Here is a 24,318-nt window from a genome sequence, read left to right as displayed (position 1 = left end):
TGTCAAACTCCAGGATTCTCGTTTAGTTTTAGTTTACTTCTGAGAAATTATTAGATATCAATGCACACTCAGTAAAGCCCAAGATTAAAATGTAACAGTTCAAGCATTTGCAACAGTTCGACCGTGCACTTTATTCCAATCATTCTCATTGTAAAGTGAAAACACCAAATGCTGGGAAATTCTCAGCCAATTAAACATTAACGCGGGCGTTTCGCTCTCCGCCGTTTCTGCTTGACCCGAGTGCTTCCAGCATCGCAGGGTCCATTTCAAACTACGAGGTTGCAGCATTTTGCTTTCTTCCTTCTAATGGAAGATAGATCCACCCTGATTAAAATCAAAGATCAGAGTGAGATCATAGTTAGCATTGTCGAGTGTGTGGTTTCTCAAAACCACGCTGGCAAAACACATTTTAAACACCTGTACACAACAGTGACAAGTTTGAAGAAGGGTCTCGACCCGAAACGTCACCCATTCCTTCTCTCCAGAAATGCTGCCTGACCCGCTGAGTTACTCCAGCATTGTGTGTCTGACAACAGTGACAAGATCTGTCCAGTTCTACGACCTGTGTTTTCACAGCATCTTTAATATTTAGCCCACGTATAAGCTATTATCACAATATATTTGAAGGTAGACACAAAATGCTGGAGTAACTCAGCGGGTCAGGCAGCATCTCAGGAGAGAAGGAATGGGTCTGAAGAAGGGTCTCGACCCGAAACGTCACCCATTCCTTCTCTCCCGAGATGCTGCCTGACCCGCTGAGTTACCCCAGCATTTTGTGTCTACCTTCAATTTGAACCAGCATCTGCAGTTATATTCCTACCATAATATATTTTGTTAGCAATTCCACCATTTAATATCGCAACTATTAAAAATGAGAAAACGGCTATTCCTCCACATTTTGTTTTTGCAGTTTTGCTCTCTCCCAAAAGAACATATTATTTATTACTCCTTCCTGTCGGCAATTGCATCCTTTTGCAAAATCACCACTCAGCTTTGAACACACGTCAATCGTTATCCCCATGGCTTCAGACCGAGGTTAAATGCACAGGGATGCAAACGGCACACAGCTGCTACATGGTGGCAGCTGCATGTCGCTAGTAGAGGTGGGCAAAGGCTGTGTATTTAAAGTACGTTTCAAAACAAGTGAAAAAATGGAGAAAGGAAAACTTGTACTTTTATGCAAGTTTCGTCCAAAGCTCTGGGGCACCACAATGCATTTTCTTGCTGAAACCATACATCTGACGTTTAGGCCGGGTGTTACAAAGAAACATAGTGCAGGAGGAGGCCATTTGGCCCTTCGAGCCAGCACCGCCATTCATTGTGATCATGGCTGATCGTCCCCAATCAGTAACCCGTGCCTGCCTTCTCCCCATATCCCTTGATTCCACTAGCCCCCAGAGCTCTATCTAACTCTCTCTTAAATCCATCCAGTGAATTGGCCTCCACTGCCCTCTGTGGCAGAGAATTCCACAAATTCACAAATCTCTGGGTGAAAAAGTTTTTTCTCACCTCAATTTTAAATGGCCTCCACTTTATTCTTAGACTGTGTCCCCTGGTTCAGAACTCCCCCAACACTGGGAACATTTTTCCTGCATCTAGCTTGTCCAGTCCTTTTATCATTTTATACGTATCTATAAGATCCCCTCTCTTCCTTCTAAACTCCAGTGAACACAAGCCCAGTCTTTCCAATCTTTCCTCATATGACAGTCCCGCCATCCCGGGGATTAACCTCGTGAACCTAAGCTGCACTGCCTCAATAGCAAGGATGTCCTTCCTCAAATTAGGAGACCAAACCTGCACACAATACTCCAGATGTGGTCTCACCAGGGCACTGTACAACTGCAGAAGGACCTCTTTACTCCTAATGTATTCATGTGGAAAAACTAGCAGCCAGTTAGTACACAGGAAGCCCCCTCAGAGATGATGGATGGGGGATAAACGTGACTAAATGTGCCCACTGTAAGGGGACAAGGAACACAAACTGGGACCATCTCAAGTGAATAGATGCAAGGACAACTCCATTAGGATGAGAAGGCATCCTACACCTTACACAGACACAAAAAACTGGAGTAACTCAGCGGGTCAGACAGCATCTCTGGAGCAAAGGAATGGGTGACGCTTCGGGTCGTGACGACTTCTTCAGACCTTACCTTCACCTAAAAACCTGTGTAGGAAAATAACTGCAGATGCTGGTTCAAATCGAAGGTGGACACAAAATGCTGGAGTAACTCAGCGGGTCAGGCAGCATCTCCTGAGTTACTCCAGCATCGCTGAGTTACTCCAGCATTTTGTGTCTATCCTTGTAAACGTTGTAAGAAGAAATGAGACAGCTCCACAGCCAAAACGTTACAGAGAAGCAACGACCCCAAGCCCAGAGCGTGCTAGCAATGGGTGAATTCAGGTGCACAGTCACTGAGATTCAATCAGGCTTAATTCCTAATCACAATCAAAGATCACCTAAGCCTTTCAAACCCGACCCAGTGAACAAACTACATGAAAGGTGACAGCTCAGTTAATTGCTTCCATCCATCTTTTCTAAGCTGACGATACCACAATTCACTCGAGATGACCTGCCCTCAGATGAATAAACCGCTAAACTTCACAAACACAGCTGGTGGCTGATACAAGGAATTCAACTGTGCAAAAAAAAAAAAATGCTTACGGTAACCAGAGGGAAAATGGATAAACAGAGGGAAATTGATAATCTTCCTCGTAGCTATGAACAATGGCAAATGCTAAAAAGCATTTAATTTTTCATTTAAGTTGAGCAAAATTGCAGCATGCCTTTTTAAACAAACTGGAAATTCTTGCAGCATCTGATGGAAATCAAACCATCTGTTCCTTACAATTGTCCAATGTTTAAAGCTTGTGACAGTTTAGTTTATTGTCACGTGTACTGAGGTACAGTAAAACGCTTTTGTCGCATGCTAAGCAGTCAGCAGAAAGACAATACATGATTACAATCGATCCATTTACAGTGTACAGATACACGATAAGGGAATAACGTTTAGTGCAAGGTAAAGCCAATAAAGTCCGATCAAAGATAGTCCGAGGGTCACCAATGAGGTAGACAGTAGTTCAGCACTGCTCTCTGGTTGTGGTAGGATGATTCAGTTGCCTGATAACAACTGGGAAGAAACTGTCCCTGAATCTGGAGGTGTGCTTTTTCACACTTCTATACCTTTTGCCTGATGGGAGAGGGGAGAAGAGGGAGTGGCCAGGGTGCGAATGGTCCTTGATGATGCTGCTGGCCTTGCCGAGGCAGCGCGAGGTATGAACACATTAGCTTCTGGTGGTAAGCTGGTGCCGTTAACCAGGTGAAGGAGCTTAGACAATGAGCTAATTATCTCTGCAGTCGGCAAGGACTAAGATGCAAGCTTTAATGTCCTGCTGACTTATAGTCCTCGTGGAGAGTCCACGTTAACCCCTCGACCGTTATTCTGCACTTGCAGTAGGTGGTGTGACATTTGTGCAACAATCTGGTCGTTCCTTCTGCAGTTGTACAGGGCCCTAGTGAGACCGCACCTGGAGTACTGTGTGCAGTTTTGGTCTCCAAATTTGAGGAAGGATATTCTTGCTATTGAGGGCCTGCAGCATAGGTTTACTAGGTTAATTCCCGGAATGGCGGGACTGTCCTATGTTGAAAGACTGGAGCGGCTAGGCTTGGAATTTAGAAGAATGAGAGGGGATCTTATCGAAACATGTAAGATTATTAAGGGGTTGGACACTTTAGAGGCAGGAAACGTGTTCCTAATGTTGGGGGAGTCCAGAACCAGGGGCCACAGTTTAAGAATAAGGGTTAGGCCATTTAGAACTGAGATGAGGAAAAACTTTTTCAGTCAGAGAGTTGTGAATCTGTGGAATTCTCTGCCTCAGAAGGCAGTGGAGGCCAATTCTCTGAATGCATTCAAGAGAGAGCTAGATAGAGCTCTTAAGGATAGCGGAGTCAGGGGGTATGGGGAGAAGGCAGGAACGGGATACTGATTGAGAATGATCAGCCATGATCACATTGAATGGCGGTGCTGGCTCGAAGGGCCGAATGGCCTCCTCCTGCACCTAATGTCTACTGTCGTCAGGCAACAGAAAGTTCCATCAACAACACCAAAGTCCAAACCACCGCTTACGTTTTGCGCTCTAAAGCGCAAAGACATCACACTGTAGAAAATTAAAGATGATGGGATCGTGTTACACGAACCAGGGCTTCACAAAATGTGGTCTTAATTAACACTGGCAATGATACAGCAAAGTCTTGGCACTCAGCTTGCTGGACAACTAGAATGCTTTCAATTCCCTATTCTCAAACCACAATCTTCAAGTGGTTTGTTGACTATCACTATCAAGTGGTTTGTTGACCCGTTAAAATAACAGCGAGTTAGATCTTTGGAAAATAGCAATAAAATATTTTACTTGGTAACATTAAGGAGCATTATGAGGTTGATCAGCCATCTTTGTGCAACAGGATCGGACATCAGTGGCTTAGAAAGCACTAAATGGGGGTGATCATAAAAAGTGCGTCAGAAGGAACTGCAGATGCTGCAGTTAAACCAAAGACACAAAATGCTGGAGTAACTCAGCAGGACAGGCAGCATCTCTGGAGAAAAGGAATAAGTGAAGTTTCAGATCGAGACCCTTTTTCGGAATAGGGTTGAGTTTGATCGAGGACATACACCGTATCAGCCAAAACATTACGACCTGATGAGCCAAAACATTATGCCCACCTGCCTAATGTGCTGTTGGTCCTCCGTGTGCAGCCTCATACACAGCAGGGTGCCATGCACTGTGTATTGTGACAAATTCCTCCCGTGACCACCATTAAAACTTTCTGTGACTTGTGCCACAGTCGACCTTCTGTCGGTTCGGACCAGATGGGATAGCCTTCGTTGCCCTCGTGCATCAATGAGCCTTGGGCGCCCAACACCCTGTCTGTCGCCGGTTTGTGGTTTGTCCCTCCTCGGACCACTGTCGGCCGGTACTCACCACTGCTGACCGGGAGCACCCCACAAGCCTTGCCGTTTCAGAGATGCTCTGACCCAGTCGTCTGGCCATAACAATTTGGCCCTTGTCAAAGTCGCTCAGGTCTTTACTCCTGCCCATTTCTCCTGCATCCAACTTCAAGAACTGACTGTTCACTTGCTGCCTAATATATCACACCCCTTGACAGGTGCCATTGTAACAAGATAATCAATGTTATTCACTTCCCCTGTCAGTGGTCATAATGTTTTGGCTGATTGGTGTAGATAGCTGAGGACCCAACATACAAAGATACAGTCACCAACAGTGGTGGGTGAGCAGGAAGAGGGCAGAGGGGAAGAGACAACTTGGAGTACTTGGAGGATGGTGGCACCCAGAAGACATCACAGAGATGTAGAGTGGAGAGACCATGGAGGGACTTCAACCTGAGATGAACATGTTAAAGTATAGAAACAGCTGGCTACTGGGATCATCATAACACATCATGAGCAGGGCATCAAGGTGAGCTACAGCCTCACAGCGTCAGCTACCTGGGGTCATTCCTGATCTTGGGCATTATTCATTGGGAGTTTGCATGCTCTCCTTGTGACCCTACAGGTTTCTTCCAGAGATGCTGTCTGACCCGCTGAGTTACTCCAGCTTTATGTGTCCATCTTCGGTTCAAACCAGCATCTGCAGTTCCATCGTACACATCTCGTCTATCTGACTTAATGTTCATTACACAGGTACTTATAGATTCCCCAGATGGTATTCGAGTTCAAGTGTGATCAATTAAAAACTGACCTAAAAATCTATTCCCCAAAATCCCACTTTTACACGTTAATTAAGCAGTGAGATTCGTAAAGACTTGATCTTATGTGAGGTTACTTTCTACAAATCTGTATCATAACCAGCTCTGGAATCGTGGAGCAAACATTTTTATATCCCATTAATTAACAAAACAAGAGCTGGAGTAAATGGCTCTTCAGAAGCAAACTGCAAATTTTACCCACCCACGCTGCCAACTTGCCTGTTGCTCCTGAAAGTGTATTGCCATCCTGCTGACAGTGCACTCTGCCTCGTAGTTTAAGGGCGGCACGGTGGCGCAGCTGTAGAGTTGCTGCCTTACAGCGAATGCAGCGCTGGAGACCCGGGTTCCATCCCTACTACGGGTGCTGTCTGTACGGAGTTTGTACGTTCTCCCCGTGACCTGCGGGGGTTTTCTCCGAGATCTTCGGCTTCCTCCCACACTCCAAAGACGTACAGGTTTGTAAGTTAATTGGCTTGGTAAATGTAAAAATTGTCCCTAGTGGGTGTAGGATAGTGTTAATGTGCGGGGGTCGTTGGTCAGTGCAGACCCGGTGGGCCGAAGGGCCTGTTTCCGTGCTGTATCTCAAAACTAAACAAAACATGTAGAACGTATTTTCATAATGTTTAAAAGAAAATTTATAAGTTCCTATGTGCCTCCAGCCACGTCATGTGATCAATGAGGAATCTTTTGAACCAGACAGAAAGATGGCCACCACACTAGCCTCAACATGCACAGAACATGTGTCTGAATGCGGCTAATGAGGTGGGACTCTTCTCCTTCCTCTCAAATGCTGGCAGAGTTCAAGGTCAGTAACCATTACTCCTCACCTCTGTTACTGATCACCACAGGGAGCAGAGCACAGGGCACAAAAACTCGACTCTTGAGGATTGTGTGAATGAAATTGGTCTCTTTACAACCACTAGTTGTAGCAGGTTAGAACCTCAGATAGACAAAAAATGCTGGAGTAACTCAGCGGGCCAGGCGGAGTCTCTGGAGAGAAGGAATGGGTGACGTTTCGGGTCGAGACCCTTCTTCAGACCTCAATACTACTGCAGGAGTTGGGATGAATTGAACACAATTGTCCCTTCACGCAGGCAAAACCGTGTCAACCACTGCCCACAGCCACACACACACACGCACACACACACTTCCTTGTCACTGATTATGTATAATTCATAACCACCGAGTCAAAAACAGGAACAAAATATGTACACCCGAAATGCACAGACTCTCACGTGCACTTATAATTATAAAAGGACTGGACAAGCTAGATGCAGGAAAAATGTTCCCAATGCTGGCTCGGGGCCAAATTGCCTCCTCCTGCACCTATTTTCTATGTTTCTATCTCACAGTTCCAAAGACAAATCGGAAGACTTCAAGAGAAAGGGCAGCCTGATTTGCCACATCACCACGACAATGGAGAACAATTTTGGAAAGCTGACTTCAAACACCACACGGAGCCGTTAACTCCAGAGCAATCTGGTTAGTTACTGAGACAATTGAGCCTTGACCAATAGTGCAGCCAATAATCGTATTCTATGTCCTTACAACACTTTCAAGAAAACCTCTTTCAAACGCTGAAGTGTTTCTGTTTTCTTTAAAATCTGCAATAGTTTAAAGAATGACAATGAACTAATTTGTTAATGATTTTCACCCTCAGCCACTCAGTAATAAATCTCAGGTTGCCGATCACCGAACCCGATCAGAGAAAGACCTGTTTATAATGCAGATATTTACAGGCTTCACTTCCTGCTACAATCAGCAATCAAGGTTGGCTTTGTTTGTGTCCTTGTGCAAGAAGGAACTTGCTTCATAACCTCTGCTGCCTCAAACGCAAGAAGAACATAATTAAAATGGCAAATCACTGGCTGGACAAGAATCAGACTTCCCATCACTCTGGCTTTGGTTTACATTCATGTTCATTCAAGTTCCAATAAAAACTACTCGGACTGATCTTTGAGAGTGAGGAAGAAGTAAAACAAAAACAAATTACTCTTTAAAGAAGAGACTTACTGTTTAGAAAATTCAACACAAAACTGAGGATTAAATATATCAAGAGACCATTGGCACTTCAATTAAGACTGTTACTCGGATTAATTTTGCTTCAACACCAGAATAACTCTTATTTAAATATTTTCCACTGTCAGATATGCTACTGAGTAAGACACAAAATGCTGGAGTAACTCAGCAGGACAGGCAGCATCTCTGGAGAGAAGGATTGGGTGACATTCCGGGTCAAAACCCTTCTTCTAAGTCTTAAGTCCTAAGTCACAGTCTTAAGTCCTAAGTCACAGACTCACTGTGATGGATGTTTCTTTTTTTTGTGTGTTGGTAGGGCTGTGTAATTTGCTTGTTTTATTGCTTTTATTATTGGACTGTGGGTGACTAAATTTCGTCCAAAAAACTTGTTTTTTGGATGACAAATAAAGAAATCTTGAATCTTAAGAAGAGTCTCCACCAGAAACGTCACCCATTCCCTCTCTCCTAGATGCTGCCTGACCTGCTGAGTTACTCCAGCATTTTGTGATACCTTCGACCAGAAACGTCACCCATTCCTTCTCTCCGGAGATGCTGCCTGAGTTACTCCAGCATTTTGTGTCTATCTTTTGTGTAAACCTGCATCTGCAGTTCCTTCTTGCACAAGATGCTAAGTAACATTGTTTGGAGTGGTATTAGTAAGCTTTTAGAGAGAAAAAACACTGAAGCAAGCTGCTTTAGCAGTGGTGCGAGAGATGATACTATGGCACTTGTCAATGCCATTAGTCGCTCTAACTAGGCTGGACACTGGCACACAGCGCACAATTTCCACATTTCACGCAAGACAAGACAATTTTTGAAACTGCCTTCTGAAAAAGAGCACTGTAGAACCATTCACTGAAGGATACAGACGTATAAAATTATAAAAGGACTGGACAAGCTAGATGCAGGAAAAATGTTCCTGATGTTGGGGGAGTCCAGAACCAGGGGCCACACAATCTAAGAATAATGGGGAGCCCATTTAAAACCGAGGTGAGAAGAAACTTTTTCACCCAGAGAGTTGTGGATTTGTGGAATTCTCTGCCACAGAGGGCAGTGGAGGCCAATTCACTGGATGAATTTAAAAGAGAGTTAGATAGAGCTCTAGGGGTTAGTGGAATCAAGGGATATGGGGAGAAGGCAGGCACGGGTTACTGATTGTGGATGATCAGCCATGATCGCAATGAATGGCGGTGCTGGCTCGAAGGCCCAAACGGCCTCCTCCTGCACCTATTTTCATTGTGCTGCCTGTTTTTGCGCTTTTTGTGTCTATCTTTGGTTTAATTCTAATCTGCAGTTCCTTCCTAAACACTTCCCATCCCGACTTTCAGCTGCTGAACGCAATATTTTGAATGGCGGAATCTGAAAAATGTATCCATCGAGTATCATCTCCTCCTCCCTCAACTCTCACTGCCATCGTCCTTGAGGGCAGCAATTCACAGCCCACCTATTGTTCTGTAGCCCACCTGTAAAGGTGACTTTACATTTGGTTGAAAGGAGCTGCTCGATTCATCGGGGAAGTACATCATGGAATAGAAATCCCTAGAGGGTTCAAGCTACACAACGGTGTGTGGGCCCCAATAACCGTGTGGAAAACACACTCAAGTAAGTCAGCTTGCCCGGTCTCCCAGTGGTAACAATATTTAATGAAGGTTCCCACACATACGGAATATTTATTTTTGGTAATTCCTCCATCAATGGCTTATTCATAAAAACCCATGCTCTGCACTGCAAGCTTGATATTTAATATTTTGGGTTAAAATTTGTTAGATAGAGCTCTAGGGGCTAGCGGAATCAAGGGATATGGGGAGAAGGCAGGCACGGGTTACTGATTGTAAAATGCAGCAAAGAGAAATCCAATGAGTTAAATATTGCATTTAAAATTACTACCAAATAGTAAGTGAAGAAATGCCATTGTATAGATGGAGAATAACTCTTCTTGTTCAGCTTGTGAGCAGTAAAGACAGCAAGAAACAAAGCTCAATACTATTGCCCCATAACAAGTAACAATTTCTGGCTAATCATTACAAAACACTTCTATTTTTGGAGATACTGCGCGGACACAGGCCCTTCGGCCCACCGAGCCTGCACTGACCAGCGATCCCCGCACAATAACACTATCCTGCACACACTAGGGACAATTTACACAAACACCAAGCCAATTAACCTACAAACGTTCTCTGGCTGTGGCAATTGTGAAAGGTGCTGCAGAAGGTGCAATTCTTGCATTTACTGTATGACTGTGCTCTGACATTTCACCACAATAAAGGAAATAAAGAAAAAGAAACATTGGAAGCTCTCCACCAGTAGACAGTCACAGTGACTAATGCCATCGAAAGCTGGTAGCAGATGGCCAAGTTTCAGTTGTGCTGCTCCAGTTCATTATATAACCTACACCCACAACACTTATGTTTTGTCAATGTTACAATGTCCTGTAAGCGGTCTGGTTAAGGTCTTTATGGTGGGAATAATACGGGGGGGGGGGGGGGGGGGGGGAGATACTTTGGCATTTGTGGTTGCTTCATATCAATAGTCCGACCAGGAGTTCAATCCTAACTGGTCACAGGAACCATAAATCAGGATGGATATATCCCAGAGTTGCTGGCTCTGTGCCAAGTTCCCTCCCCCCACCACATCCAAGATCAGTCCAATCACATGCCCTTTCTTGGAGGATCATTTCCCATGCGGCCGGAGTTCCATTCAAATCTACTTATGTAATCTTTGTCAATGGAACCTAAACAGACTACCCCACCTAAATCCAAAACCACCATTGACAGTCTTGACAAACTCCAATCATGGTGAGAAAACAGAATGAAACACTGGATTATTATGTGCCAGTGTGTGGACGTAGGATAAAAAACCGGCTAAATTTAGAAATCGCATCAACTAAAGCAAAATAGTGCCTTCTGATGTTTTGAAAAAAAAATCTATCTTTGATAAATACAGTGAGAATTATTCCAGGAATGTGACTTTGTATTATCAGATTTTCATCAGTCAGAGTATTGAGTACAGAAGTTGGGAGGTCATGTTGCAGTTGTATAAGACGTTGGTGAGGCCGCATTTAGAGTATCGTGTTCAGTTCCGGGCACCATGTTATAGGAAAGATGTTGTCAAGCTGAAAAGGGTACACTGGCATAAGGAGCTGACAGTTGAATCTTGTATTCAGCATTGTTGCCAATAATGTGTCCTCCTGACCTATTCGACACTTAAAGCAGAGTTTTCTGTAAATTCGCTTTGTACTATTGTACAAGGATGTTGCCAGGACTCGAGGGTGTGAGCTAAGGGGGGAGGTTGAGTAGGCTGGGTCTCTATTCCATGGAGCGCAGGAGGATGAGGGGTGATCTTATAGAGGTGTACAAAATCATGAGAGGAATAGATCGGTAGATGCACAGTCTTTTGCCCAGAGTAGGGGAATCGAGGATAAGAGGACATAGGTTTAAAGTGAAGGGGAAAAAAAATTAATAATCTGAGGGGTAACTTTTTCGCACAAAGGGTGGTGGGTGTATGGAACAAGCTGCCAGAAGAGGTAGTTGAGGCTGGGACTATCACAATGTTTAAGAAACAGACAGGTAGATGGATAGGACAGGTTTAGAGGGATATGGGCAGGTGGGACTAGTGTAGCTGGGTCATGTTGGGCGGTGTGGGCAATAGACAATAGGTGCAGGAGGAGGCCATTCGGCCCTTCGAGCCAGCACCACCATTCAATGTGATCATAGTTGATCATTCTCAATCAGCACCCCGTTCCTGCCTTCTCCCCATACCCCCTGACTCCGCTATCCTTAAGAGCTCTATCTTCGGCAAGTTGGGGCCGAAGGGCCTGTTCCATGCTGTGTGACTCAATGACTCTAATTCAAGTCAAGTCAAATTGAGTTTATTGAGGTACAATGAAAATCTTGCATGTAGCACCAACACAGGCCACATAGACTTAAGACAAGCACAGAAAACGTAAATCATACAAGTCACTGAAATGAAAAAGACTGCAAAAAAAACAAAACCAGGACGTAAAATAACACAGCAAAGATTCACTTCTCACAAGTCTACAAATCTGAATCTGCACTTCGTCTACGATGAAAACTCAGGTGCTCGTTGACCTTGAAGCCAACAATTATGCGGTCTGCCCCCCCCCCCCCTCCACCCCCACAAACTGCACTCTGCGACCGCCTGTCCCTTGTGAGATGCACACTTACTAAACGCACCTCTGCAATGTTATCCAAACACAAGTTTTTCTAAGGAGCCAAAGCCCATCAAAATTAACCAGGGTTAAATAAAAGAAAATAGGATTGGAAAAAAATATTTTGAAAGCCCCAGTATAATTTCACCAAAAGATGAGCCAAAATTAGAACCGTCTCTTAGTGTTATTTGCATCTCAACAGAATCCCCATCACAGCACGGACCCCACAAAGATAAGCAGTGGCCTTTGAGATTTTAAATAAGATGTAAATCATCATTTAATAATTGATGTTCCATTTAAATTGAATACAATCGGGTAGTGTAGCAGCTGGGGCCAGCAGGCAGGCTTGCCTCCATATGTACACACAATAATTCAATGTCCCTGTGAAATAGCAGCCCATTCACAACTCCCAAACAGGTGGGCACATCAGGAAGAAATCTGGCCGGCAAACATTACCCCAGGTGACCATCTCCACTAACATTGCCACCCAGCTTAAATATGCAACTGCACTAAATGGAATACTTACAGTTAACCGACTGGAAGTCAGGTACAAACTGTTCATCGTCTTCGGGAACTTGGGCTGTGGGGGGAGAGGGAGGGGGAGAGAGGGAAGGGGAGAGAGGGAAGGGGAGAGAGGGAAGGGGAGAGAGGGAAGGGGAGAGAGGGAAGGGGAGAGGGGGAAGGGGGAGAGGGGGAAGGGGGAGAGGGGGAAGGGGGAGAGAGGGAAGGGGGAGAGAGGGAAGGGGGAGAGGGGGAAGGGGGAGAGGGGGAAGGGGGAGAGGGGGAAGGGGGAGAGGGGGAAGGGGGAGAGGGGGAGAGGGAAGGGGAGAGAGAAGGGGGGAGAGAAGGGGGGAGAGAAGGGGGGGAGAGAAGGGGGGAGAGGGAAGGGGGGAGAGGGAAGGGGGAGAGGGAAGGGGGAGAGAGGGAAGGGGGAGAGAGAAGGGGAGAGAGAAGGGGGGAGAGAAGGGGGGAGAGAAGGGTGGGAGAGAAGGGTGGGAGAGAAGGGTGGGAGAGAAGGGGGGGAGAGGGAAGGGGGAGAGGGAAGGGGGGGGAGAGGAGGGAGGAGGAGAGAGAGAAATATGGTTGAAACGGTTCGCTCTTCACAAAAACTCTCGACTTATTGAGTGCAAATTCGCGACCACTCGCAGATGGTGTGGACATACGTACCTTCTGCGAGCCACGTTTCCTGCAGCTGGCTTAAATCTTGGAAAAGTTCTGAGAAAGCGAAAGGAATGACACAAGTGTAAGCAGGGGAGGGAGGGAGGCAGAGACAGTGACGGTGAGGGGGGTATCTCGGTGTGGCGGTAGTGGTGGTGGTCGGGGCTACGGTCGGGCGCAGTAATCCATAACATCCCACTTACCTTCCGAATCGTGGGCCAGATCCGTCTCCACTAATTTCCTCTTTCTCTCGTTGATTTGTCGTCCGCGAACTTCTTCCCCGCGAGTTTTCTGCGACAAACAAACAAATAAATAAATCCACTTAGAAAAATCGAGCACAAACATGAACTTATTGTGGAAGGAGGGAAATAACATCAAGACCTGCCCTCAATTTAATGCACAAACCGACGCAACTTTGTTCACGTTTAAGAATCAATTCTGAAAACAGTTTTCCAAATTTTTTTTTGTAATTAAAAAGTGGGAGTAATTGTTTTCACTGACCGGGGTATTGTGCACAATAAAAGGGACTTGCTGGTCGTGAAATCCGTCCATTTTGTAGCAGGTCCTCTGTTTAAAGTCGATCTACGCTCCTGGCTTCAACATGGACTCGCAGAGCACAGATGAGATTTGTTGTCTCCACCAGCTCCTCCTAGGAGAGTCGACAGGGCAGAAAAATTATGAATGGGGGCTGGCTTGGCTGGCGTCAGCGTAACGGGATCCGAGCGCCCCATTCACAAAAAACACACACACACTCAGCCCCACCGCCCACACACAGCAGAGAGGGGAAAAAACAACGACTCGCATTGAGTTTAAAGGCCAGTGGAAAAGCTAATCGCCCCCCAAGCCTGCATGCAGAGCAAAAATAAACCCTGGTCTGCAAAGAAGCAGCCTCACACAGGCATTTTGTTTTTCTCAAAGCAGGCACTAAGAAGTCGTATTCACAAGGAAAATGGCGAGCATGTCTATCTTTAGCATTAACGATGCAACACTTTCCATTCATTATTCCACCTTTGGTGCCACTGCAGATGTTTGTTTTTAAACACACAATGTAAATCAATGAGTATAAGAAAATAACTGCAGATGCTGGTACAAATCGATTTATTCACAAAATGCTGGAGTAAATCAATGATATTTATTCACAGAGTGATGGCGAGCATGTCTATCTTTAGCATTAAGGATGCAACACTTTCCATTATTCCACCTTTGCAGATTAAATTTTTTTTTTTTTTAAATGATATTTATTCACACAAAATGCTGGAGTAACTCAGCGGGTCAGGCAGCATCTCAGGAGAGAGAGAGAGTGGGTGACGTTTCGGGTCGAGACCCTTCTTCAGACTTCTCACCCACTCCTTCTCTCCAGAGATGCTGCCTGACCTGCTGAGTTACTCCAGCATTTTGTGTTGGTGAATAAATACCAACTGGTGATTTGTTCGAAACATAGAAAATAGGTGCAGGAGTAGGCCATTCGGCCCTTCGAGCCTGCACCGCCATTCAATATGATCATGGCTGATCATCCAACTCAGTATCCTGTACCTGCCTTCTCTCCATACCCCCTGATCCCTTTAGCCACAAGGGCCACATCTAACTCCCTCTTAAATATAGCCAATGAACTGGCCTCAACTACCTTCTGTGGCAGAGAATTCCACATTCACCACTCTCTGTGTGAAGAAATGTTTTCTCATCTCGGTCCTAAAAGACTTCCCCCTTATCCTTAAACTGTGACCCCTTGTTCTGGACTCCCCAACATCGGGAACAATCTTCCTGCATCTAGCCTGTCCAACCCGTTAAGAATTTTGTAAGTTTCTATAAGTCCCCCCCTCAATCTTCTAGCGAGTATAAGCCTAGTCTATCCAGTGTTTCTTCATATGAAAGTCCTGCCATCCCAGGAATCAATCTGGTGAACCTTCTCTGTACTCCCTCTATGGCAAGAATGTATTTCCTCAGATTAGGAGACCAAAACTGTACACAATACTCCAGGTGCCCTGTACAACTGCAGCAGAACCTCCCTGCTCCCTGTTATTTTCTTACATATAGAGCAATGGAGTTGATTGCAGATTGCAGGCTGGCTTGCAGCTGGTGCTTACCTGTGCAGTGGCTGTGTAGTGCTCTTTAATGCAGGTTTGTGTGTGTGGTTTGCAATGCTGTTGCTGCACCACCACCAGTAGTAGTATCTGGGCTCAGGCTCTGGCGACTGAAAGCTTGAATGGGTTCCTTCGCCCACTTGCAGTCAGGGCGGCCGCTGGCCCCCGGACCCGCTGATTGGCCGCCCCCGCCCCGCCGACACCGCCCACCCCTCCCCGCCCGACCAATCGCCGCGTCGCACGCACGCCCATTGGTCGAGCGCCCGCCGTGACGCGCAGACATGCAAATGTTCGCCCCCCCGGCGGCCAATCAGTGCGCTCGCTCCCCACCCCATTCACAAGCGGCCCCGGGTTTCATTCACGAAAATCTACTCAGGGCGCCATTGAAGGAGTGAGTGGGGGTGGGGGAACCACAATAGACCTGCTCAGTCTCAGCTCCACACATTGGCGACCTGTGTTCCCTGCAACACCTAACCAAGCTTCACAGGCGGTCAATGTTGATGGAAACTGTGTGATAAAAATAAACAGCAACTTGAAAACAAAATCTCAATGCAGCCAATGCAAGGCAATGCAACTCCAAGGCCAATTCAAAGTCACAAACAGCATTAAAACCTCCAGACTCAGGAACAGCTTCATAGAAACATAGAAAATAGGTGCAGGAATAGGCCATTCGGCCCTTCGAGCCTGCACCGCCATTCAATATGATCATGGCTGATCATCCAACTCAGTATCCTGTACCTGCCTTCTCTCCATAACCCCCTGATCTCTTTAGCCACAAGGGCCACATCTAACTCCCTCTAAAATAAAGCCAATGAACTGGCCTCAACTACCTTCTGTGGCAGAGAATTCCACAGATTCACCACTCATCCCCAGGGCCATAGCTGCTATGATCCGGATCCTGCTGAGCCGGATGGTCACATCGCACAGTGATCCGGCACAGATCTACTTGCACTTTATTCTGTCTTAAAACTGTTACAATCTGTTTCGTTGGGTTGTTGTTGTTTCAATTAATACTGACTAGCTAATTAAATTATTGCATCGTATGGGAGGCGCATTCCCAATCTCGTTGTACCCCTGTACAATGACAATAAAGATATATTGTATGGTATTGTATTGTATGCACACTGCATCACCAACAAGTGCTTGCACTGGGAAATGACTCCGGACTGTCAAAGCCACCACAGCCAGACATAAAAACAGGTTTTTTTTCTCCCACGAGCAGTAGCTCTGATCAACAACCAAAAAAGTCTGCTTTTGCTCTGGTATTTAATTTCATTCTTCACATGTTTAAATTATAACTAGACCAAGTGGACCCGTTGCGCCCAAACCTCTCCTGCATCGGTGCAGCACATTCTCCTCCCCTTCACCCCTCCTCCCTCCCCTCCCCCCTCTCCCCTTCCCCCCTCCCCTTCCCCTTTCCCCTTTCCCTCCCCTTCCCCTCCCCCACTCCATCCCATTCAACCCCCCTTATCCTCCCTCCTCCCCCCTCCACCCCCTCCCTCCCACTCCACCCCCCTCTCTCCCTCCATCCCCCCCCCCTCCCGGGGAGATAGATTAAAAATTTTAAATGTGAATGACTTTAAAAATATAACACCGATTTCAATGAAACTTTTTCCATTAGCACCAAAGGGACGACAGTGAGTAAGGTGGGCCAAAAATTGTCACGTTATCATGTACCGTTTTGGCTGTAGTTCAGGAACAAACAAACAAACAAACGAGAGTTTTAGTATATAGATATTTTATTCTTAACTGTTTACTGTATGTCGTGTTGTTACTTGCGAGCAAAGCACCAAGGCAAATTCCTTATATGTATAGGGTAGACACAAAATACTGGAGTAACTCAGCGGGTCAGGCAGCATCTCTGGAGGAAAGCAATGTATGGAAAGGAAAGAATGGGGAGAAGGCAGGAACGGGGTACTGATTGAGAATGATCAGCCATGATCACATTGAATGGTGGTGCTGGCTCGAAGGGCCGGATGGCCTACTCCTGCACCTATTGTCTATTGTCTATATATACATACTTGGCCAATAAAATTTATTCAATTCAATCTTTCTTGACTCGAAACTAGTTTTAAAACGCGCATCACCTGGCTGAATGCACTTTGCATTGTTCATAAGGTAAACTTCAGTACATCATCAGTAAACTTCAATACATTCAAAACTCCGCTGCCCGTCTACTCACCCACACCCCGATCCGTGACCATATCACCCCCGTCCTTTACAAACTCCACTGGTTCCCCATCCCCCAGAGAATCCAGTACAAAATCCTCCTCATGACCTACAAAGCCCTCCATAACCTGGCCCCATCCTACCTGACTGACCTCCTCCACAGGCACACTCCCACCTGCACCCTCCGCTCTGCTGCTGCCAATCTCCTATCCCCCCCCTCCGGACCAAACTCCGATCCTGGGGGGACAGGGCTTTCTCCATCGCTGCTCCCACCCTATGGAACTCACTACCCCAAACCGTCAGAGACTCCTCCACACTCACCACATTCAAAACATCACTGAAGTCTCACCTGTTCAGTACTGCCTTCAACCACTGAAGGTCACCTCACCTTCTGTCTCCTTTCTCTGTTCGTTTACTTATTTATCTATTTATTCACTTCCCTATGTTCTAGAAATCCCTGTAAAGCGTCTTTGAGTGTATGAAAAGCGCTATATAAAAATGTAATGCATTATTATTATTATTATAAGTGATAGGAGCAGAATTAGGCCATTCGGCCCATCAGGTTTTTACTCCACCACTCAATCCTGGCTGATCTATCTCTCCCTCCTAACCCCCATCTCCCCATAACCCCTGAAACCGGTACTAATCAAGAATCTATCTCTCTGCCTTAAAAAAATGTCCATTGACTTAAATGTGCAAAAAGGAACCTTCCTCTTTTTGCGTTTGAGGCAGCAGAAGTTATGAAGCTGCTTCTGCTTCTGCTGTCTCTGTTTGTTGTCGTTCGCCTGACTGTGGTCAGTTGACAGGGGTTACCACGGGGAGGTCGACAACATGAGTCCCAAAAAGGAACCTCAAATACTGATTTACACCGAAGGTACACAAAATGCTGGAGTAAATGAAATTGATTATTTAAAATTAAGCAGTAAATGAGCACAGGATTATTCTGCATTTGGTATGATATGTTTTTAAAATCAGCAGTATTTTATTTTAAAGTATCAAATGGCCAGTGGATAACATTTTATGAATTAAACCTACAGTATTTTTAATTGTGGTCTGCTCATTTAACAGTCTGCACACACCACAAATAAGGCATTTGAAAATAAGACTATTCTTGGCAGAAACTTTGCAAGCACATTGTCACGAACCGGCCATGTAAGGCTTGGATTGGGTAGCCCCAGGCTACCGGGCAACACTTAAAAAGCTGATGTGTTGTGAGTGGGAGGGCCGCAAATAACACATTAGGAACGGCAAAATCTCAGGCACACTCGTCCAACGAGTGACGTGCCTCGAATCTCACGTGTTTCATTAATTCCACAGGGCAGAACTTCTTCACAGTCTCCCCTCTCGTCCAGTACGTGCTGCAACTTGCAGCAGCGACAGACAGGCACAGCCAGCTGCAGTTAACATCTGGCGGGTCTTTGTGCATCGCCGATCTTTCACTAACATTAGACAGACACAAAATGCTGGAGTAACTCAGCGGGACAGGCAACATCTCTGGCGAGAAGGAATGGGGGACATTTTTCGGGTTGAGACCCTTCTTCAGACCCTTCAAACCCCAACTTGACTTCATTCTGCACCCAGACCTTGCACTAACATTAAATCGATAGGAATTCAGCACCACAAATGTTACACAATTCCACACTAATGGGGTCGTCAATAGTTAGATCCTCAAACTATTTATTGGGACTTTTTAACTTCCCTGTTAACAACTGAACAGCAGCCCAATATTAAGGTGCCACCAAAACCGGAATGAAAAGCATAACTGGAAAGTGGGTATTTATTTCACAAAATGCCGGAGTAACTCAGCAGGTCAGGCAGCATCTTAGGAGACAAGGAATGGGTAATGCCTCACATCCTGCTCGTCTTTAAATCTGGGTGTGGGTTATTACGCTGACCTGTAAAAATAGAGAGGCCCATTTTAACATTTCATCTAAAACAAAATTCAGCATGTCTGACGGTGTGGTGATTTCCCAGTTCAGCACTGGAAGAGCTGCCTGTTTGTCAGGGAGCACTTGATCCTTCAACCATCTAACTCAGAAACAAGACTGGAGCAACGAACCAAAGATGGACACGAAGTAACTCAGCGGGACAGGCAGCATCTCTGGAGAGAAGGAATGGCCGACGTTTCAGGTTGAGACCCTTCTTCAGGCAAGGCACCAAGGCAGAATTATCCTAAAAGGCAATGGAGCAGATTCATTTTGTCACAAACTGGATGGTTGAAATGGAATAACTTGAAGTTGTTGGAATCAGGTTGTAAACTATACCCACTGCAGGATGTTGTAGATTAGACACTAGTAATAATGTAAGGGCAATGGGAAGGAGAACACTTTGATCTCTTTGTGTCCCACCAGGCTACAAGGAATGCAATTGTGATGGCTTATAGTTAACATAAGTATAAGAAAATAACTGCAGATGCTGGTACAAATCAAAGGTATTTATTCACAAAATGCTGGAGTAACTCAGCAGGTCAGGCAGCATCACAGGAGAGAAGGAATGGGTGACGTTTCGGATCGAATATAGTTAACATAATATTGTCAAGGCTGACAGCTCAAGTAGGGTTGCCAACTGTCCCGTATTAGTATATAGCCGGGGCATCCACGTATTTTGGGCTAAATTGGTTTGTCCCATACAGGACCACCCTTGTCCCGTAGTAGGCCCGGGGGCCCTGTAGGCCTGGATGCTGTAGGCCTGGACACTGTAGGCCCTGACACTGTAGGCCCGGACAGTAAAGGTCCAAACAGTATAGGTCCGGAAAGCATAGGTTCAGACACAGTAGGGCCTGACAGTGTAGGTCCTGACAGTGTAGGCCCGGAGGCCTGGGCGCCGCCTGATGGAGTTTGCATAGCAACCCGCCTCCCCGCCCATGCGGGCACCATTGGGGGCCGCTGGCTGAGTGAGGTCATGTGGGGCACGGGGCGGTGACGTCACTTTGTCCCTTATTTGGGAGTGTGAAAGTTGGCAACCCTAAGCTCAAGTGAAAGCCCTCCTGCAAAGTCAATTCCCCTCTTTCGGCTCCAACCAACTACCAGAGAGAACAAAAAAGAAGGCACAAAGTACTGGAGTAACTCAACTGTGGAGAGCAGAGATGCGGCCTGATAGAGATGTTGTCCAGAGATACAGGAAGAAGTGCCTCGGCCAGAAACGCCACCCATTCCTTCTCTCCAGAGATGCTGCCTGTCCCGCTGAGTTACTCCAGCATTTTGTGTCTATCTTCGATTTAAACCAGCATCTGCAGTTCTTTCCTACACATGCTGTCTGACCCACTGAGTTAATCCAGCATTTTGTGTCCTTTTTGTAAACAAGCTTCTGCAGTTACTTGTGTCAACATCCATGTGAACAACCTCTGTGGGACTCGTGGATTTTGGATTAGACTGCTGACCAGGGACATAGGGAGAATGTCACAGTCAAGTCGAAAGCTAAAATTAACACAGAAATGCCAAAAATGCTCCAGTTGAACTGCCATTTTAAAATTATATGCAAAATGCTGTTTAATCAATTGATTATTTCGATTTTTATTTATTTTTAGATTTAGAGATACAGCGCGGAAACAGGCCCCTCAGCCCACCGAGTCCGCGCCGCCCAGCGATCCACTCACATTAACACTATCCTACACACACTGGGGACAATTTTTACATTTACCCAGTCAATTATCCTACAAACCTGTACGTCTTTGGAGTGTGGGAGGAAACTGAAGATCTCGGAGAAAACCCACGCAGGTCACGGGGAGAACGTACAAACTCCGTACAGACAGCACCTGTAGTCGGGATCGAACCTGAGTCTCCGGCGCTGCAAGCACAGTAAGGCAGCAACTCTACCGCTGCGCCACCGTGACGCACATTTTTGCAGCATTTACTGTAATTTTTCAGATTTTAACCATCAATATTATTTTGGATCGCTATGCTGTCCTTACTAACCAACAGTAAAGGCACATATTTTGCAGGGTATTCGTGTCGTTGGGAGCTGAATATAGAATATAGTACAATACAGCACAGGAACTGGCCCTTCGGCCCACAATGTTTGTGCCGAACATGATTCCAAATTAAACTGATCTCATCTGCCTGCACATGATACATATCCCTCTATTCTTTGCATGTCATGAGGTCATAAGGAATAGGAGTAGAATTAGGCCATTCGGCCCATCAAGTCTACTCCGCCACTCAATCATGGCTGATCTATCTCTCCCTCCTAACCCCATTCTCCTGCCTTCTCCCCTTCAAGAATCTATCTATCTCTGCCTTAAAAATATCCACTGACTTGGCCTCCACAACCTCCTGTGGCAATGAATCCCAAGATGTTTCCTCATCTCCTTCCTAAAAGAACATCCTTTAATTCTAAGGCTATGACCTCTAGTCCTAGACTCTCCCACTAGTGGAAACATCCTCTCCACATCCACTCTATCCAAACCTTTCATTATTCTGTACGTTTCAATGAGGTCCCCCCTCATTCTTCTAAACTCCAGTGAGTACAGGCCCAGTGCTGACAAACGCTCATCATATGTTAACCCACTCACTCCTGGGATCATTCTTGTAAACCTCCTCTGGACCCTCTCCAGAGCCAGCACATCCATCCTCAGATATAGTGCCCAAAATTGCTCACAATATTCCAAATGGCCTTACCAGTGCCTTCCTGTTTTTGTATACAAGCTCTCTTGAAATAAATGCTAGCATTGAGTTTGCTTTCTATTACATCTTTTAATAGTTATTCTTTCCCAAACCCAGGGCAGTTTAAACAAACCAATGCACCTCAAGTACTTGTCCTCCCGATGTTGAGATTCGTCTGTTCAAGAGTCAAGAATGAAGGATGTTTAATTGTTATATTCCCCAGTCCAGAGGAATGGAATTTTTTACTTGCTGCAGCATTACAGGCATATTAACATATTATCTATATACTAAAACTCTTGTTTGTTTGTTTGTTTGTTCCTGAACTACAGTCAAAACGGTACATGATAGCCCGACAAATGTAGGCCCACCTTACTCACCGTCGTCCCTTTGGTGCTAATGGAAGAAGTTTCATTGAAATCGGTGTTATATTTTTAAATTTATTCACATTTTAAAGTTTAAATCTATCTCCTAGGGAGGGAGGGGGGGAGGGGGGAGGATAAAGGGGGGCTGAGGGGGATTGAGTGGGGGGGAGGGGGAGGGGGGTGGAGGAAGGGGAGGGAAGAGGGAGGGAGGGAGGGGTGGAGAGCGGAGTGGGGGGGATGCAAGAGAGGTTTGGGCCCAATGGGTCCACTTGGTCTAGTAACAAATAAATATACAAAATACAACAAAGCAATTAATTAGACACAAGGAACTACAGATTTATTGTCTAAAAGGCGCCATGTTCTGGATTAAGTGGAGCAGTAAGATGGAGACACAAGGGACTGCAGATGGTTGAGCAAAGACAAATACTGGAGATAATCCAGTGGGTCAGGCAACATCTGTGGAAGGAATGGCGAGGCAAAGTATTGGGACCCTTCTTCAGACTAATTGGAGTAGGAGGGAGAAAGCAGGAAAAGAGGTCGGGGTGGGATAAAACCTGCTTCAATTTCCTGGGAACGTAAACCTCTGAAATCACAAAGCTCTTCAACGCCTCTAGTTACTTATAGATTGAAGACATTCCGTTTGGAGACAAATACGCTATTGAATTTCACCAGGTGGACAATACAAAGCAGAGTGACTGGTTGCATTGAGGCCTGGTTCAGCCACTTGGGCACTCAGGAGTGAAGGGGATTGCATAGAGTGGTGGACACTGCTTGGACCTTCACAGGCACGGTGGCGCAGCGGTAGAGTTGCTGCCTTACAGCGAATGCAGCGCCGGAGACCCGGGTTCCATCCCGACTACGGGCGCCGTCTGTACGGAGTTTGTACGTTCTCCCCGTGACCTGCGTGGGTTTTCTCCGAGATCTTCGGTTTCCTCCCACACTCCAAAGACGTGCAGGTTGTAGATTAATTGGCTTGGTAAATGTAAAAATTGTCCCTCATGGGTGTAGGATAGTGTTAATGTGCGGGGATCGCTGGTCGGCGCGGACCCGGTAGGCCGAAAGGGCCTGTTTCCACGCTGTATCTCTAAACTAAACTAAAGTAAGCAAAGCTTAAATAGGGGGTCGTGGAGAGGAGAGGGAGGGAGGCTCGTTAGGTTGTCTGTCTGACAGTAATGAAGTATCTCCCAAGCATTTACAAAATCACATTTCTGCTATTACTGGTATATTTGCTTTTATTTTCTCCCTCAGCCCATTCCCATTCCCTCCCCTGATTATTGTTAACTAAGTTGCAAGTAGAATTTTAATGAGTAGGTAGAAACTGTCGATGCTGGCTTTCACCGAAGATAGACACAAAATGCTGGAGTAACTCTCTGGGACAGGCAGCATCTCTGGAGAGAAGGAACGGGTGACGTTTCCGGTCGAGACCATTCTCGATGAGTGTCAGGGGAGAGGGAGTCTAGAAATATGGAAGGTAAGGTGTGAAAATGACTGATCAAAGCAGACGATGAGGAAAGAAATGTAGAATGGCTCATTGTTGGCTGAGGGGAGTGACAACAAGGCGTACGATCAATAAAACGTAATCAGGCGGACAGTGAAACTAGTCAGAGAACTAGGGTGGGAGAGAGATGGAGAGAAGAGGGAAAGCAAGGGTTACTTGAAGATAGAGAAATCAATATTCGTAACGTTATGTGGTTAGCTGCCCAAGCATCATCTGAGGTGCTGTTTAATGATGTTGGATGACTTGGAAAAGACTGAAATGCAAAGTGAACTGATTGTTTGGAGGTTAGCTCCTGTTTCCCAACTGAAATGATGGTAATTTGAAATTTGAACAAATCAAAATGGCTGACTAAATAGTACCCACATTTAGGGTTGCCAACATTCCCGTATAAGCCGGGTCATCCCGTATTTTGGGCTAAATTTGTTTGTCTCGTACGGGACCGCTCTTGTCCCGTATTAGTAGGGTTGCCAACTATCTCATTCACAAATAAGGGACAAAGGG

At 45.8% G+C, this 24,318-nt stretch overlaps 1 protein-coding gene across 1 annotated transcript in view; it reads right to left on the bottom strand.

Annotated features, from left to right (window-relative positions):
- Window positions 1-15,295, bottom strand: part of LOC144596351 (ETS translocation variant 5-like) — a 43,974-nt gene extending 28,679 nt beyond the window's left edge. The window contains exons 1-5 of the mRNA XM_078404602.1: window positions 15,191-15,295; window positions 13,608-13,755; window positions 13,310-13,397; window positions 13,116-13,163; window positions 12,475-12,528 (exon numbers count right to left, since the gene is read on the bottom strand). Coding sequence (XP_078260728.1) covers window positions 12,475-12,528; window positions 13,116-13,163; window positions 13,310-13,397; window positions 13,608-13,658 — 241 coding nt within the window. The 5' untranslated portion in view covers window positions 13,659-13,755; window positions 15,191-15,295. The remainder of the gene's footprint in view (window positions 1-12,474; window positions 12,529-13,115; window positions 13,164-13,309; window positions 13,398-13,607; window positions 13,756-15,190) is intronic.
- Window positions 15,296-24,318: the final 9,023 nt, after the last annotated feature.

This window comes from Rhinoraja longicauda, chromosome 8 (genome assembly GCF_053455715.1).
Source record: "Rhinoraja longicauda isolate Sanriku21f chromosome 8, sRhiLon1.1, whole genome shotgun sequence".
NCBI lineage: Eukaryota > Metazoa > Chordata > Chondrichthyes > Rajiformes > Arhynchobatidae > Rhinoraja > Rhinoraja longicauda.
The sequence above is the reverse complement of the archived record's forward strand: the minus strand, read 5'-3'. Positions and strand labels throughout refer to the sequence as shown.